Genomic DNA, 18516 nt, shown 5'->3' on the forward strand with positions numbered 1-18516 from the left:
TATCGACAAATGTAGTCCTTTCGCAGAGAGAAATTGATTGCGTGAACAGTATAGACAAATTATTTTAAGAGTGGCGACGTAGATGATCCAGACACGTTGCTTTTGGAAATGCTTTTATTGTCAGATATATTGGTGCCCTTGAAAATTTTAGCTCAATAACTTTTGAAGCGTTGAAAAGCAAAGAATCTCATGGTTCTTAAAGGGCAGGCGTAGTTCGGTTTTCAAAACTGGCCCACAGGTGTGATCGATGCCGCAGTCCTCGGTAGGGAAGGTGGCCCTAGGGACTTTTGCGACGGACAGCACCGCTTGCCGCCTGATCTTCGTTCGGGGTCCCCCGGTCGTACAACTTGATGCGCTCTAGAATTTCGCTCACTGTGCGGTCAATGTAGTCCACACTCACCTTTCCACAAAGGAAGAAAAGAAAAGAAGAAAATGCTTCATGTTAGAGAGGCGTTTCATTTATTTATTTATTTATTAATTTATTTATTTATTTATTTATTTATTTATTTTTTTATTTATTTATTTATTTATTTATTTATTTATTTATTTATTTTTACTGTTAGCCAAAGGCCGTTACAGGGTGGGGTAAAGAAATACACTTCACTTGTTGACACAAGCACTACAAGATGAAGTCAAGAAAGACAACACAACAGGCAGTTTTTAACAGAGGACCAATCCAACAGGTATAATAATTAAGGTTTACACAGTAGTGATCAACGATTGGAATTGTAGCATAACTTCCTAAAACACACTTTACGAAGGCTATATCATATACATCACAAACTTCAGCGTCGTAAAAAATTTTCCTATCAACGTGACGTGCAGTTATAGAAAAATACATAAAAAAGGGAACATCTCCAGGCAGAAGAGAGGAGGTAACAACGCCTTGATGTGGTTACCTAGAGGAGTAATATGCCATTACCATCTTTTCAAATTCCTCTGTGGAATTAATTTGAGTTATGCTATGGGGTAGGGCGTTCCATTCTTCAATCGTTTTTGGGAAGAGAGAATATTTGAAGGTGTCACCCTTTGTAGGGATAGGCACAAACTGGTCCTCATGGCTAGATGTAACAACCCGTGAAATACATGACGTTCTGTTTTCTATGAATCTGTAGGGGTTGAAATTAAAGTAGTTGTGTTTCATGAAGTGTATGAATTTTAATTTAGCCACTTTTCGTCACAATGAAAGCTCGGGCAATTTTAGTTGAGTCAGCATTTCGGTCGCTGAGTCTATATACCTATATTTCGACATTATAAACCTTGCTGCACGCCTCCGTATTTTTTCAATTTTTTTGCTTCGCTTTTTGTATGTGGATCCCATATTAAGCTTCCGTATTCTAGTGCGGGACGTATCAAAGTCAGATATGCAGTTAGTTTAACATTGCGGGAAGCAAGTTTCAACTTACGTCTAAGTGACCAGAGTTTAACCTCAGCGGCATTACATAAGTTAGTAATATGCTTTTTCCGAGATAAGTCATCTGATATCGTAATGCCTAAATACTTGAAGTGCGTAACTTGTGTCAATGGCTTTCCGTGTAATATGTAATTGAAAACTGACACATTTTTTGTTTTCCTAGTTATGCGGGCGTATACCGTTTTCTCTTGGTTTATTTTCATTTTCCATTGTGTGCACCAACCAGCAATGGATTGCAGTGCTGAGGCTAACTCTTGGTAATCTTCATGAGAAGATATTTTAGAATATATTAGGCAATCGTCTTCAAGCAGACGAACAGTGATTTTGCTACTAAGGACACTTGTAATATCGTTTATATAACATAGGAATAAAACAGGTCCTAATACTGATCCACGGGGAACACCAAACGTTACATTTAACATTCTCGATTTCTTTACTTTCACCTCCCCGTATTTTGTCCTATCAGCTAAATATAATTCAATCCACCTAGTTATATTTAAGTTTACTCCAAGATCAAGTATTTACAATTTAAACGCGACTGGAAAACGCGATCAAAGGCTTTCGATAAGTCTAAGCAAATTCCGTCTATTTGACCTGTTTCATTAATTATTTCAGCAAAATCATGCACTGTTTCAGCAAGTTGGGTGATTGTGGATAAACGTCTCTTAAATCCATGCTGGTTAGGATATAACCTGTTTGAGCTTTCGAGAAAACTAAACATGCTTTTTGACAATATATGCTCGAGTATTTTACAGCATGCGCATGTAATGAATATTAGTCTGTATTTTTATACTTTATGTTTATCACCTGTTTTGTGTACTGGTACGACTCGCGCTATTAGCCAATCATGTGGTAGTTTATGCTGCTCAAGAGACGCATTATAAATTATCATATATATGTTCTAAATGGTGGCAATCCACCATTCCGATAGCAAGATTAGGCAGTTTCACTGATTCTCTGGTGCGCAACACACAGCTACCTAGTGCATGCTCTGAGCCAGTGCAGGGAACTACAAAAACTTCAGCGCGACAGCGTTAAAGAGCTCGTTTCGTAGAAATTCTCGTATTGTCCTTAACGTATAGTTGCTTGTGAGAGAAAAACAGTGGTATGCGTGCGTGAAAATTCAAAACAAATGCTAATAAAGGGGTATTTTCTATTTAAGGGGGCCTAGAACTTGTGTGTGGCAAACAGGTGTGCAATCACGGAGCTACGGCCACGCTTCAAATTGCTTAAAAATAAAAAAACACATCCTGTTACATGAATGATTTATAGTGCCAAGAGACATATAATATGTCATGGCAGGCCTCAAAATGTTTGAACTGCCCAACAAAAGGTTATAATTACCTATCATTCTGAACAACAACGTGTGCGGCTAACCGCAAAAAGAGGCCTGGCACACCACAGATGTACTTACAGTAAACGTAACACGCTCGAAATGCCTGAATTGTGCCACCCACCGAGAGGCAAAGTGATGAAAACAGGCTCGGAGGACATTGTTGCGTTTTACTCTTCGAGGCAAAGCTCTTCCAAGTTCTTGGGTTTTCGCTTTATGAAAGTGCATGACGCGATAAACTTGGCTGTGAAGTGATGGCGAAGGCACATTAGTTGAAACGAAGTGGATGTACCCTCACGCCGCACTTAAAAAGACCCTTTAATCATCAAGTCACGTTCCTATCAAAGTGCATCGCATCGCTTTCCGCGAAAGCGTTCGAATTCGTCAAGCACGAGCGCAATAACGAGGACGTACGCACGCTCCGATGTCTTCCTTCCAACGGTCGCAAAGGAATCAAAGTAACTGATAGACAATTGTGATATCTCATTTCTTTCTGATGCAATACGTAGCTAACGACCCACTTATCATGCCAGGAAACGTCGTTTACTCGAGGGCAGGATGCTAATCATCAGGAGGAAGTTCTCTAACACCAGACTACCATTTCGACTTCAGAGAGCGCCGAGTACTCTGCATAGTTTTTATGTAAACAAGGCTGGCTACGCGAGCCAGATTCACATTACCATAGAATTTAAAACCCTATATGTGAGACCCTCCAAAAATGCACTGCAGTCAAGGGCGTCGTCATCTGTTGCATTCAAGTCTGTGAAAAAAGTGCTTTCTCTACTAAGTATCCTGCTTGACTTTTGGGAGCTGTCCACATTAAGACCACGTTGCTTTGCACGTCGTCGTGAGGTGCGGTGTTTTACGTGCACGAAAAATTGATTTTAAAGCGAGGTCTCATACTTTCAAAGTGAGTATCGAGATTTGGCCATACAGCTAAAGTGGTTGCTTGGGCGCCTTGGTACGACATAGTGAAAAAGAAACAGCGGGAAAAACGAGAGACCAGACGAAAAGGGACACAGACATTGGGGACTTTCTATGACCCTCTTCGTCTGGTTTTCGTTTTTCGTGCTGTTTTTTTTTCACCTTGGCTATACAGAAGTGGCAACAAAGTTTACGGCTAGAAAATCTGCAAGGTAATTCTAATGAAAACGCGCGGCTCGTATTGGGGCTCAAAATTAGCTTAAATTGTGTCGATTGTTGTTTACTTCATTGTTTACTTTAGTTTAAAATTTTTTGACATATGGTACTTGAAGTTATCTTTTTTAAGCACTGCACCAAAATAGCAAGAAACTCTTCACAGAAGTGTTACTGAAATTATGAGCGTATGACAAGCAATAGATTAGTTATGTTTATTTTATATTTTTCGGCGTATGAAAATTGCCAGGTATGATTGTTTTTTTTTTCATCATAAAAATGTACCTTGATAAACTAATGATTCTGCTTCCCAATATGTATTTGCCACTAATAGACACACGGGAAAAGTTTGTTATCCCAAATGGATCCGAGAAAAAGGTCACACAATATAAAAATGGTGTTTTGTTTCTAGAAAAACGCAGCAATTGTGAATAGGTACAGGCACATTTCCTCTAAATGTGTCACAAAAGAGGGACACAAAACTATTTTCGACACCGCGAGTGCACAAATGTGATACACGTTTTTAAAATTAAGTAAATCCTGCCTGAGGTGATCGAAAACTTCGCTAACTAAATTGTTTGAGCAACGAAGTTTGCCTAATTATGTTATGGGCTATATAGGCGGTCGATGGTGTCCAGATGATGCGTGTGTGTTCGCCCAAAGCAATGCTAAAAGTCCTTTAAAGCGTTAGGTAAGTATTCCATTAATAAAGGGCCCTGCGACCTGAGTTACGCGCGCAGATATCACTGCTTCTCGAATGGTGGATCACACCGATATCGTGGAGCGAGCGGGAACGCCAATAAATAAGTGGTTATAATTTTATTTCTGCGGAGAAACTACATTGTTCTCAGACTACAGCGACACACATTGGCTATTTCTGTGATCGGAGAAACGCCGCGTCATGAAGTGCGAGTGACGAGATTGGTCGTTCGTTTTGATTGCTTTGACGCCATTGGTCACACGTTATATCCATGTGGTCACAAATAGGCCAACGCTACGGTGTGCTGAAAATGATAAAAACACATTTTATTCTTCACCAGACACAAAAGCATTTCTGTTTTCGATTATAAAAATTTCAAAGCAACGGTGGAACAACGCCAGGAGCACTAGACAACGCCACCACGAGAGTTACTATGCTCCCTACGGGAGAAAAGTGGGCATAGGTCTGCCAAATTATGTTCAACGGCTGCGCAGTGAATATACTCGTCGGCCACGCAGAAAGCGACGTGGCGTCTCCCGCGTTGGTGGCCTGCCTTATTTGCATTCGCCTGCGCTGAGTCAGATTGCACTCAAACAGCGCAGGTGTTCTACAGCATCGCGTCTGCGGGTAGAATGACGCGTGCAACGGCAATGTTGCAGCGTTCGGTTGATTCCGGGTGCAGCGCGGGGCATGAAGCGGAGCTTATACGTGCAACAACATGATTGTGAGCTAAGTGATCTAAGTGAGCATTAAAGCGAATCGCAAGTTTCTTTAGGTGGACTAGCGGAGTTAACTAAAGTTTAATTAAGCAATTGAAGTGTGCCCAAAGTGAACCGGAGGTGAACTGCACTTAGAGAAGCTGTATATGGCCGTAGGCTTTGGGCAAAAGTGTATCCGTTTGTCGAGTCCCACGCTCAAATAATACTGCAGTGGAGGCTGTTTCACTCCCACAGCTTTCTCAAGCACGCTACGATCTAATAGCTAAAAAGCTCGCTTGCACATGTTGTCCAGAAAATATTGCAATTCTTTACTGCGTGCTCACAAGCTTTTCTGGCGTTGCCACAAAGCGCGAACTATGCATTTAAGGGCCTTTAAAGAAATTTCACGAACGAATGGCGGGACCGTTCTAATCCGGGGTCAGAAGACTGTTGTGCGTACAGTCACGCTGGCGATTACTAAAAAAGTTAAATTTGCCCCAAACCATCATTGGCAGCTGCTTCAAAGTTCGAAAAAGCATTGGCGATGGAACTGACGGAAACATGTTGGTGCAACAGCGGAGCCGTCGCGTCTGTAAAGTTGGCTTCGCCACGCAAATATTAAATCTCTGACGTCATTTTGCCTCACGCGATGGCGCTCGCCGAATGGCAGTGGAAGCGGCGCAAGGACCAAGTGTGCTAAACTCTTTTGCCTGTGGTAGCATAGGCGCTATAACAGAGTCACTGAAAAAAAGAAAAACACCATCTCCTATATTAAGGGGAACCATGAGTAACATGTGAAGTAGCGAATGGATCGGCTTAAGTTCGTTTCTTCACGGGTATACCTTGCGCGATGTTAACGCGCCCTTGCAAGTGGAGCACACCATGAGTTCAGTGTAGTTTCTGCTGCTGTTATTCGTCCCAAACTCTTGTTGAAGCACGCCACGCAGATTCATCGCAACGACACGCGGGAGCATATTTGTTCATCGCGCGGTTGCAGAATCTGGTTCCCCGACGCCATCAACAGAATACTGCTGAAGGAGTATAAGAGGGAGATGCCAGAGCGTCTTAGCGCTAGTGCGTGAGCGCGTTCTGACATTGTTCGGCCCAGCTGTTGCGTATGCACAGTAAGAATAGCGCACCGGATTAAGCTCAAGCATAAACTGCTTCACGTTTAATAATTCCATGGTATACCGCTATGGTCCCGTGAATAACAGTACCAAAAAGGTAGGCTGCACGCGGGCAACATTAAGCGGTGACAGCTAATTTTTTTGAGGCTTTCCGTTCGTTGCTATTGTGAGTGGAGAGGAGACTAATCTTTCCGTCCGATGTCGTGTTACGCTCGCCTGAACTGTACTATGTGGGTTTAATTCTTCAATAGGTTGCTATAGAAGCGATTTTGAGTTATCGATGATTACGAATGAACTGCGCCGCAAGCCACGTAATTGTGAATCTAATTTGTGGCGAGTATCTCCGTCTACTCCCAAACTCTCTTCACGGCCATCGTTACTTCATCAATTTCGTTTCGTGCCACGGGTGCGTTCGCTTAGTACGAAGGTGTTCGCTCGGTACAGGCACTTCACGCAAGAAACCGTTTATTTCTACACTGAGTGAATATTGCGTGTTTGAGTTAACATTGCCGTCTGCTGAATGTGCAGTAAATGTTCAGGAAACGGCGACACATTTGTAATGTGTTGTTATTTCCTAACCGATTCGTAAAAAAAGTAGGCGGTTAGAAATGAACGGAAAACACCTAAATGACACGAGAAGAGGCGTGTTCTTGAGATTTTGCTGTGCTCCACGGCATATATGTTTTTTTTTGTTCAAGTTGGAAGGGCATAAGCCGTTGAAAGTTCGGTTCAGTTTCTACTTTTTTTGCGTCATGCGCGCATATTAAGGTTTTCTTCACACAGTACTTTTTACATTTTTGCTCAAAAATAGCGAAGCCGAAATATTTTTCTAAGCGTATGGTAAAAAATCACATTATCTCAATTAGGTACTGGTAATCTCGCTAACCAATAATCTCGGCAATAATTGCTAATGGAAAACAGTCTTTCCTGTTTATCTGAGCACTTGGAGTACAATGGAAGTCTTTACAAGGTTAATTAGGACGAAAAAGAAAGCAGCGCGAAATGCACGTTCTATATATATATATATATATATATATATATATATATATACATGAAGCTGTTCGAACCGGCAGAACCACGAGTGTAACTGACTGGAAATGTAAAAGATACCTGTTTTCATTGTGAACATCAACTGTATTGTAAAGGTACACTCGGTGGAATACAGCGTGTTAGCATCCTCGTTTTTGCAATAAATTCGCCTAATAACATCTCCTGATAGCGTTTTGTATGAACAAGTTTCATGTGGAATCTATCAGTCACGCTTGTGTTTTGCGACACAGCAAATGATCACGCCACAATGGCCTTCAAGGTCTGCCCATAAAGAGTTATTTTACTTACTTTTAGATATTTCTGTGATGCGTGACCTGTTTACTCCTAATGCATGCGCAGTCTGTTCAAAATATTCAGATATAATCAGCCGAGCAAATTCAAGAGGTTGTAGTATGTTGTATGAATCACTGAGCAGAGAAGTCGCATAAGGTGAAATACTTTTTCTTTTTTTATGTGATTCTCAAAAAGAAAAGAAAAGTGAGCCCCGTAACTGTCTGCATCAGTGTGCGACACCTCAGCGGTAGCTCACGAGGGATTGGGGTATGAAGGGATTAAAAAGATAGGATTAAAGGTATACAGATAGAGACGGGGACGGAGAAAGCATGGCGCAGGGATAGCGACACCAAAAAGCTAGGAGAATATACCAAAGATGGACACGGTCGCAGGAGCCCTAGGACGGGGAACCACTCCGCGAGAGCTCTTGTCGGTGGCAGGAAATGGCGTAGGGTGAGCCAGTCGGCCACAGCTGTGCTCTCCTCGGAGATCGCAGGGGCACAACCGATCGGCACGACATCCACCGAGCGAGTCCAAATATTCTGTCACACGAGTTTATTTCCAGCGAACTTCTCGTAGATTCCTTCAGAAACCAGTGTTCTTGGAGGGAGCAAATTCTCTGGTTTTATTGATATGTGCGGTTTAACGTCCCATAACCACCATTTCATTATGACGGACACTGCAGTGGAGGACTCCGGAAATTTCGACCACCTGGCGTTCTTTGATGTGCACCGAAATTTGAGCACAGAGGCTCATGGCGTTTTCGCCTCCATCGAAAATGCAATCGCCGCAGCCGGGATTCGATCCCGCGACCTGTGGTTCAGTAGCCGAGTACCTTAGCCACTGAACCACCGTGGCGGGGAGAGCGAATTCTCTGAGATGAATTCTCTGCAGTCATGTAGAAAGCAGTTCTTCGGCATCTTCTCTGCACGGATTGCGAAAATAAACGAGATTATCAGGTCCCATTCAGTTTCTTCTAAGCTATACTTCCTCGCATATGCATGGCAGGTTAAAAAACCGCAGAAATACTTCTAGAAACGGTGCTTATGCGAAAATCATGGCCGCGCTGCGCGTTCAACGTGCGTGCACCGACAGCGCTTGGAAGGAATATGGCGTTGCGAAGTCACGTGATGTGAGTGAGCCAATCGCATCGACGGTGGCGTGCGGGAAACGGATGTCACACTCACAGTTTTTTAAAGCCGATAGTTTTTCTTGGGAACCTTGGACGCAAAAATTTTGGTCGGCCTCTAAGTAAATATGCCTGTTTGTCTGCCCTAATTGGTACCTTAAACGGCATCAAAGTGGCGAAGCGGTACTCCAAACGGCCGACCCCATCCGCAGCACCCACTAATATTGCTTAAGATTCAGCGTTCATACTTGTGCGATTGTCAATTAAAAAGCAATTATTGTGCATATCTGAGACACCATAAAAACACTTCAATATTCTGTATGTGTTTCTAACTAGAAAAGGCATACATAAGTAATTATAAGGACCGTAGCGTTTATCACGTTCGGCGAGTAGGCAACGCTTGCACGAAAAGGCAAGTATTTCCAACGCTTTGCCGAGACGACACGGCGGTGGCACCTACGTGTCGCCTCGCGTTGTACACCTTATGACCACCGAGACGGGCGCGTAGGGCGCGCGCGCTTCGTTTTCCTAGCTAACTGCCAGATGGCGCTCTTGTCTCACGTGGGGCGTGACTTGATGTAGTCGTTCGCCTCCGCTGCATGCTCGAGGCACTAACGTCACGCCTCTGGCAAACAATTCCCAAATTTTCTTGTACAGGACATCAAATGAACGTTTTGTTCGCTCTCTCCAGATGCAAGAGTATCGTCTTTCGACGACATTTGCAGTGTAACATGAAATACGGGGCCAATTTTTCTTGGGTGAATTGAGCCACCCCAAAGCAACGCTCGCGGTGATTGGAACCGGCTTTTTAAAAGTTAGTGGCAGAGTGACAAAGCGATACTCTAAAGAAGACTTTTTTCTCGTTGTCTGCTGAGGATTGAAGGCTAATAAGTTCCGTTATTACCCAAATTTCGATCATTCTTTTTTCGTTCATCTGAATATTCTGCACTGCACCACTCACAGACAAAAAAAAAACAAAAAACATCGCACCCCTCCCTCCCCCCGGGCGGCGCCAGCACGCATCGTGACCTGAGCAAGTTTATTCCGCCGACGTGGCACCCCTCGATGGATGAGGCCCTGCACAAGAAGCTCCAAAGTTCAAGAAACTCTCACAAAGAGCGAAAAATTTGAGCGCTGGTAGTGGACATCTGTCTTACAACCCGATGGGGCTGCGCTATTGCTGTTCCATTCAAGGGCCAACCTTAAGTTCAATATACTATTGTCATAACTGAAGGCTATACTTCTTTAGAGACTGCTCAATTTTAATGAAAAAAAAAACTGCTGTTTACAATAGGTTGTCTTCTCGAGGACTGAGTCACCAGTATTTTGTAATTGTTTTTGTTCTATATAGGTGACTCGTTTCAGCCTTTATCATTATCCTAATACTTGTGTTCGGCGGCAGAGGTGGTGCGTTCGAATGGGTCTCGTGCTGTCTCGTTTCAGTGTAAATATTTCGTGGCGCGGGCGCTGAGAGAGAAGGTTTGGGTCTGTTTCTTTTGACTAACTAAAATGCTTTCGCTGAACTCGTCCAACAAACTTCGGCAGAACGAACGGATTGGTGAAGCTTTGGCGGAATGAACATAGTTTCAAGTCACGACATTTTGAAGGCACTTATCGACTTATCGATCGTCGAAATAGGCATGGTCCTGTCAACTTTCTCTTGACTTTAGTTGCAGGGAATAATTACGACATGCGTGAGACATTCGATGGAGATTCCTGACCTCGATCTTTTTCACATTTTGGATTATGTTCATGATGGAGCCAGCCACGCTGGGATCTTGGCCGGCTACCAGCTCCGGGTTCGGCAGAGGCACCTTGCGGTCACCGTTGTCAGCCGTCGACTCGCCCTTCGAGAGGGGGTGCCTGCACAGCGAGCAATTTCAGTGCACAAACGCATGCATCCAATAGAGCTCCGTCAAGCATAATATGCAATATGTAGGACTGCGATGAATGGCCATTCAAATAATAACTTTATAGGCGTTCGGAAATCTATGTATTGCGCACATTCTTTAATTTGCTTTTTTTCCTAAAAGAGGAATACACATTTAGACGGCAAACATTTGACAATATTTGTTGTTGTCTTAGTATGACTTTCTTGTGAATATGTGGGCTAAGTAATACAGAATCCTGGTATAATTTTTTAAAAGAAAATATGCTTGACAGAAATGCGTTTGGATGGGCGAAATTATAAAAAGTACGTGTGTTGCGTGACCAGAAGTCTAATGTCGATAGTCTCCTAGCACACCTAAATTCATTTAGGCTGGCGGTTCCATTCACGGCGGAACGTGAAACAAACAACATTCTTCCTTTACTCGACATTGTAATTTCACATTGCACATGGTCTACAAGGTGGCGCGCAAGGTTACTTGAAATGGTGGATTCAAAAATTAAAAAATTGTTGACTGCGCATCCAAGTCGCAGTACCTCGGGCTTATCCGCCTCTTTCTTTAGCTCGCCCATGCAGTGTTTCCTCATTTTTCGCCGTTCAAAGCTGCGAAATGCTGCTGCCTTTTACAAAGCTGCTATTAAAAGGAAACATAAGGAGTCAATCATTCGTTCGAAGGTGGCTGGGGCGTTACAAAGGACGAAGAGCATGAACTTGAACAGATATAGACCATCGGAAGTGATGAATGCCGTCTTTTCACTGTCCATTACATCTACCTCTATCTGTCAGTAGACGGAACTAAATCTATAGAGGAAAAATAGTGGGACCCATAGAGGCAATCAAGAGCATCATCAATTCGTGGTACAGAGTACACGTATTTTTTGGTAATTTTGTTGAGGTGCCGATAATCAACGCAGAAACCACATGCACCGTCTTACTGGCGGACTAGCACTACAGGAGAAGCCCAAGGGCTTTAGGATGGCTGAATGATGTCCTTGGCGAGCCATTTGTCGACCTCACTTTGGATAGTGTGATGCTCGGCCACCAACACCCGATATGGACGCCTATGAATAGGAAGCTCATTACCAGTGTTTATGCGGTGGGTCATATCAGTAGTTTTCCCCAATGGACGGCCACTGAGTTCAAAAACTTCGATGTAGGACAGCAGAACCCGGCGGAGCTCGTCAGTCATCTGCGGCGTCAAGTTGGAAGCGATCATCGACGTAATACGCGTTCGAAGCAAGTGTCAGATTGATTTTGAGTTTTGGGGTCAGAAGGAGTGGCCATCGTGAAGACATCTACCGCATTGTCTTCTAAGGTGCAGAGCAACGCCAAAGAGATCCCTTGTGACAGCACTTGAAGCGTCAAGCTAAAGTTGACAACTGGAAGACACGTGGGATTTTCTGCGATGGACAGAATGGAGTGCGGCAATGTAATGCCACGATTTATGAGGACATCGGTGATGGGGGTCAAAACATTGTCACCGTCGGGAACTGGTGGTATTGAGACGAGCTCTACGTACGTCAGTGTCTGTGGAGGGAGGCGCGCATGTCCCGTTGTGCATTGGCGACTCGGCCGTTGTGCAAGAGATTCGGATGCGGGCAAGTGTAGACGGAGTGTACAGGTCGATCAGTCTATGAGGGCAGAATGCGCGGACAGGAAGTCGAGGCCTAAGATTATGTCGTGGGGTCATTTATAAAAGATGGTGAAGAAAACAACTGTGTGTCGATCCGCAATGCTTACATGAGCGGAGCACATTCCAACGATAGATACTATTCCGCCATCCACAACACGGACGAACTGAGTGGTCGTAGGTGTGAGATCCTTCTTCAGCTTGCGGCGAAAATAACTCGTCATCACGGAAAGTTGAGTGCCAGTGTCGGCAAGATCAGTGACATGTACGCTATCTACTTGTACGGCTATAAGGTTACGTTTTGTCCGTATCGTCAAGAGAGGGTTTTCCGTCGATGGATGGATGGATGGATGAATGAATGGATGGATATGGCTGTGCCCTTTAGATCGGGCGGTGGCTAGCGCCACCAAGCCGTAATACTTAATGAACGAAAAACTAGATTGATATATATATTTTTTCCTTTAAATAGTTAGGTTGAGGATTCGTACTTTGCAGTGAAGGAGTTAAGTTTCACTCGTGCCTTGACTTTAGCCACCAATCAGATGACCTCCTTTTAGTTAATTCTACCCGCTTAAAGTCTATTTTGCCCTCCCTGTCCCTAAACCCCAGTGCTTTGAAAATCTCTGCGCTATCATCCTGAACTATAGGATGAAGTACTTTACAAACCAATTTCAAGTGTTCAGCAGTTTCTTTTTCCTCTCCACACGCACTGTATACCGCGTCTACCCCTTCGTATTTGGCCCGATATGTCTTGGTTCGCAATACTACCGTCCTGGCCTCAAACAGTAGAGAACTACCCCGAGTATTATCATAGATCTTTTTCTTGGCAATTTCCTGCTTAAAAGTTCGATAGATCTCTAGTGCGGACTTCTTAATCATGCCGATTCTCCACATATCGGTCTCAGCTTCCTTCACCTCTTAACCGATAATGCTTTTTGGTTTGGCCCCCTGCTGTTTTCTAAGTATTTAGCAGTCATTTTTCTGGTTCGCTTCCTCCATTTTGTATCGACATTCTTCATGTACAAGTAGCTGAATACCTTCCTAGCGGAACGCTCCTTCCCCGAATTTCTCAATCGCTTCTCAAATTTTATCTTGCTGCTAGCTTCCCTGCCCTCAAATGATGTCCATCCCATATCACTTTGTACTCCCTGCTTTGGTGTATTCCCGTGAGCTCCTAAGGGAAGCCTACCTATTTCACGTTGCTTAATTTCTAATCTTGCTTGAACTTCTGATCTCATGCACAAGACCGCATTGCCGAACGTCAGACCAGGAACCATGACCCCTTTCTATATTCCTCCCACAACATCATATCTACTGTAATTCCACAGTGCCCTGTTTTTCATTACCGCTGCATTCCTGTTACCTTTAGTCGTCACGTATGTTTCGTGTTCCCTTAGGTAGACGGCCCCATTGCTTATCCATACGCCCAGATATTTGTATTTATCTGTTATCTCTAGCGTGACCTCCTGTATTCTAAGCTCACTACCTTCATTGTCATAAAAACCATGACTGCTGATTTTTCCTTTCTGAATCTGAAATCTAACCTATCTCCCTCATTACCGCAGATGTCCACCAATCTCTGCAAATCTTCCTTGTTGTAGGCCATTAGCACTACATCATCTGCGTACATCAATGCTGGTAGTGCCTGTTCAATGAGTTTTCCTTGTTTCACGAAAGAGAGGTTGAAGCCCAGTCCACTTCCCTCTAATTTGGCCTCTAATCCTTGTAGGTACATCCGTCAGTCCGAGTGATGCAGCGCCACCTCCGGAAGCTGCAATACTTGGTTTTCCATCGAAAAAACTCGTGGGAAGGTGGTGAAAGACTGTCGACGGGGCTGTGGAGAACGAGACTGGCGACGATGGGGGAATAGAGAGATGGAGTAGCTGTCTTCAGTAGCAGGTTCCTGGGCAAAATGGTCACGGCTGGCCTCATGGCGATAGGCAGAACGCGCGTCGAAGGGACGTGCAGGGACGTGCAGGGACGTGGAAGGGCTTGTGCAGGAGGAACCCAGCGACTTCTGCAATGGCAAGCATTGTGCCCGATTTGGTGACACGAGAAGCAGATCGGCTTGTCATAGTGTGTTCGCCATGCGGATGGATTACAGAACGTTGAGAAAGAGAGCTGGTCGGGAAGGGACGTGCAGGCGTGAATTGGGGCTGGAAGTCGGGGCGGGGAGGTGATGAAATAGAGTGAATTCCCAAGCTGGTGATTTCCTGCTGGACGACTGCTTGAATGATGGGCTACGTAATTGGAGGAGAGGGGTTAGGGCACGTAGGTCCCACCTTAGCTGGAGCAGCCACTTCAAGCTCTCGCCTGACGAGTCGCGTCAAGTTGTCACAGGTGTCTGGTGGATGATATGTGTCGAGACACGAGGATGTCGCAGCGGTGTTCGGAAGGCGCTGGAACTGATGGGAGATGCGCCTGCTTTTACCTTGTTGGAACTGGCGGCATTCTCGAATAATTGCATCAACAGATGACACATTGTTGAATACCAACAGGTTGAAAACATCGTCGGCGATACCCTTTAGAATATGCGCAACTTTTTCAAGCTCCGACATGTTTTCGTCAGCTTGGCGGCATAGTGAGAAGACGGCCTGAATGTAACTGATGTAGGACTCCGTCGAAGATTATGCGTAAGTCGACGACTCATTCTTCACAGCTTCGTGACGACAAAAGGTGTTGCTAAAAAGCTCACAGATCTTTTCCTTGAAGCTGTACAAGCTTGTAATGTCATGCTCGTGGTTGTTAAACAAAACACGAGGGGTTCCATCGAGATAAAAGATGACGTTCGCAAGCATATGTGGGGGGTCCTACCTGTAAGTGGCGCTGACGCGTTCGTAGAGGCGTAGCCAATGTCAGAATCCTCGAGAACACGTCAGGGTCTTTGAGGGCGGGAAGCGTCACGAAAGTTGTTGTAGGAGCTGGGTTGACAGGCCGGGCAGAAGAGCGGGCAACCGGGGAGGATGTAGCCGAGTCTCGAGTGGTCATGTTGAAAGCCGCGAGTGAGCGTCGGCTTCGGAATTCCGTGGCGAGGACGGGGATCGCACAACTTCACCAAATATGTTACGTGAAGTAGACCGACTCAGGGGGGTAGTCACAGATGTATTTTCAGCCGGTTAAGCGATCAGCGCCAGCCACAGAGATTTGCTCGCGCCAGTCTATATGCTTTGCTTCTTCGTCTCCATGCACTGGCACGCAGCAATATTTACAACATATGTACATAACGTAAACGAGGAAGCTTCCGACACTTGATGCACTCGCATTTTATAGGCACCAAGACCCTCGATAAGGAGGGCACCACCCGTTGTTGGGCGTGCACAGCGTCTCTGAGAAACGCGTCCAGCGTCTTTGACGAACGCCTCCGGTGTCCGTGAAAGACGCGTCAGTGGCTCTTAGAGAAACACCAGCAAGGGGGTTGAGAGAGCACTGCCCAGTGCATAGCGAGTTCATGACAGCAGCTCTGCTGGGCTGACGATGAACTAATGGACAAGGATCTGCAGATACTGTCCAGAGGGTCACTGTTTAGGAGGCCTAAGTGTCCACTCTTGCAAATGCCAGGAACAGCTGATGACGCATAACATCGGACATGTCTAGACGTCGTGGACTCAGCTCTGACATCCGGGCTCGCCCTCTGCAGATGCGTCATGCTAGTGAAACCCGCGAGCGCCAAACACTACCCCCTAAAACCTGCCAGGCTCATTGTACAAGATTCAGTAAAGTTGGCAAGGGAAAGGAAGAAGAATTCGCACCCTACTCAAGCAATCGCGTCCCATACCAGACGGAGGGACTTCTTTACCACCTGGCTCGATCCGATACACAAAGACACTTTGTAACTTAGATCGTTGGCACGCGCTTCTCAAATCCCTTGGATGCATAACGGAATCACCCTCCACGGCGCAGCATTGACGGGGCTCTATCCGAAAAAACTTGTTTCCAAACGCATGAAGGCAGGAGCATCAGAACGACATTGGCCTGCATCCAAACGCCTTTCTCTGCCTCAAATCGAGAATTCGATTCCTCTCTCTGTACCTCTGTATCATTGTCTGTGTCTTTCGTCTTCGGTCATGCTTATGGAGTTCATCGTAGTAACGAGTGACATACCTGGATCGGCAGCTACAAGCTCAAAAGTTTCTGCCTGACATTCACCCACGCTAACCGAGAGGCATTAGCGTGTTATTTCAATGGAGTTCTTCCGGAGAAACTCTACCTCCGACTTTGTACTCGGTGCTTTGACGAGTGCGTCTGCACTCTTTTCCTGTTGAGCTGGAAATACCACATCTGCCGTGCGCTGAGGAATTAAATCCTTCTGATTTCCAGCCAGGCTAGTGGTGTCTCTTACCTCACACTGCCCAGGAACGCTGTCATTACGATCTAACTCACGCGCGCGTTCTGTAAACCTAGCACTCGCGTCATCACTAGTGGCTTCGCTTTTGTACATTGCACAATCACATGCCTCCTCAGCACAGTCTGGAGCTCAAGCCGCTTTAATTCGGAAAGAAGCAATAGTCCTTTTATTTCATCAGCATGCTTTCCTTTTTCCTCAGCATGCCATTTTTTATCATTTGCCTGACGCTTTTTAGCTTCAGCTCAGCGCATTTCCTCGTTTGCATGGAGCTCCTTAATTATTTACCAAGAATGGCGAAGCTCTCAGTCATATAATCATAAGGCAAGTAATGCCTGAATGATGTGCGGCTTCCGTGCGGCGTTCTCCACGTCCTCCGTTAATTCCGCACAAAGCAAAACACATCAGGTTTGCGTAGTGAATTGAGGTCCATAACCACAAGCTCAGACATCAAACTCTTCTTCCTATCTATTCTCCATCAATATCACTAAGAAAAATTACACAAAAAACGCTAAAATTTGATAACGATAACCTACCAGTTTCAAGCTTCAAGTCTACCTTTAAAAGCTCGGTAAATCTTGAGGGAAAAAAATCTGACACTCACGTCAATGCAGTCATAGGTTCTGTTGTGTGCCCAGGTTTCAGCATGTTCAAGTTGCAAGGCCCACAGCCATCGCACCGCTGCTACCAGTTGTTACGAAGAAAATAGGGCCCCACAGGTTTCTTGGGTAGCGTGTCGAAAGAGCCAACGGATTGGGCAGGAAGGATCCAGACAGTGGCAAGGCAAAATGCCGCCAGAAGGAAAAAAAGCGTGTATATTTACAACGTATGTACATAACGTGGACGAGGGAACCCCCGAAACTTGATGCGACGGCCTTTTATAGGTGCCGAGACGCTCGAGGAGGAGAGCACCGCCCACTGTTGGGCGCGCGCAGCGTCTTCGAGAGACGCGTCCGGCGTGTCTGATGGACACTTCTGGTTTCCGTGACGGCCGCGTCACTTTCTCTTGGAGGAACACCAGAAAGGGGGGCGAGAGAGCACTGCCCGTCCCGTAGCGAGTTCATAACAACACTGGTATACGATGCCTTCCGGATAAGAGCATGGCATCCAGCGCTGTTTATCTCTCTTCGGCGAAGTAACCCGTAAGGTGTGAACGCAGTAGTTTCTTGCACGGCGGTGTTATAAGCGAACGTGCGTAGGGAAGAATGTCAGCCCCAGTTTTTGTGGTCTTGATAAACGTGAAAGAATAGCTTGTTGACGGCCGTCTTCTTGAGTTTCTCTGTAAAGCTATTCCTTTGTGAATGGTATGCAGTAGTTTTTCGATAAACGGTTCCGCTAAGCTGCATGACGCCTTGTATCATCCGTTCGGTAAGACCTGTTCGACGATCAGTTATGACAACTGCTGGTACTGCACAACCCAGGACGGGGTTCTGATTGAGAAAATGGGCAATATCACTGGCGCTGTCGAGTTGTAGTGCCTTCGTTGCTTAGTATCGCGTCTTGTAATCAGCAACTAAAATGTCGCGTATTCCATCATGAGACTTGGTGAAAGGTTCGAGCATGTCCATGCCAATTTGTTGAAACGGTTGTGCTGGAAGGGCAACGGGCTTCGGAAAAGCGGGTGTGCACTGAGGTGGTGCCTTGCAGCGCTGGCATTCGCGACACGTTTTAAGTAATGGTTCACGTCCCGATGGACCTTTGGCCTGTAGTAGTGTTGGCAAATCCGGGCCAAAGTACGCGTGAATCACAAAGGGCCGGACGAAGAATTATCGTGACAGACAGGACATCCAGTCGT

At 45.3% G+C, this 18516-nt stretch overlaps 2 protein-coding genes across 2 annotated transcripts in view; both read right to left on the reverse strand.

Moving 5' to 3' along the window:
• Nucleotides 1-18516, reverse strand: part of LOC142776786 (uncharacterized) — a 104954-nt gene that overhangs the window by 34084 nt on the left and 52354 nt on the right. The gene's annotated exons all lie outside the window — the stretch shown is intronic.
• Nucleotides 97-18516, reverse strand: part of LOC142776785 (uncharacterized) — a 31332-nt gene continuing 12912 nt past the window's right edge. The window contains exons 2-3 of the mRNA XM_075881142.1: nucleotides 10583-10724; nucleotides 97-400 (exon numbers count right to left, since the gene is read on the reverse strand). Of these exons, the coding sequence (XP_075737257.1) occupies nucleotides 278-400; nucleotides 10583-10724 (265 nt within the window). The 3' untranslated portion in view covers nucleotides 97-277. The remainder of the gene's footprint in view (nucleotides 401-10582; nucleotides 10725-18516) is intronic.

Source organism: Rhipicephalus microplus, chromosome X (genome assembly GCF_043290135.1).
Source record: "Rhipicephalus microplus isolate Deutch F79 chromosome X, USDA_Rmic, whole genome shotgun sequence".
NCBI classification, from domain to species: Eukaryota; Metazoa; Arthropoda; class Arachnida; order Ixodida; family Ixodidae; genus Rhipicephalus; species Rhipicephalus microplus.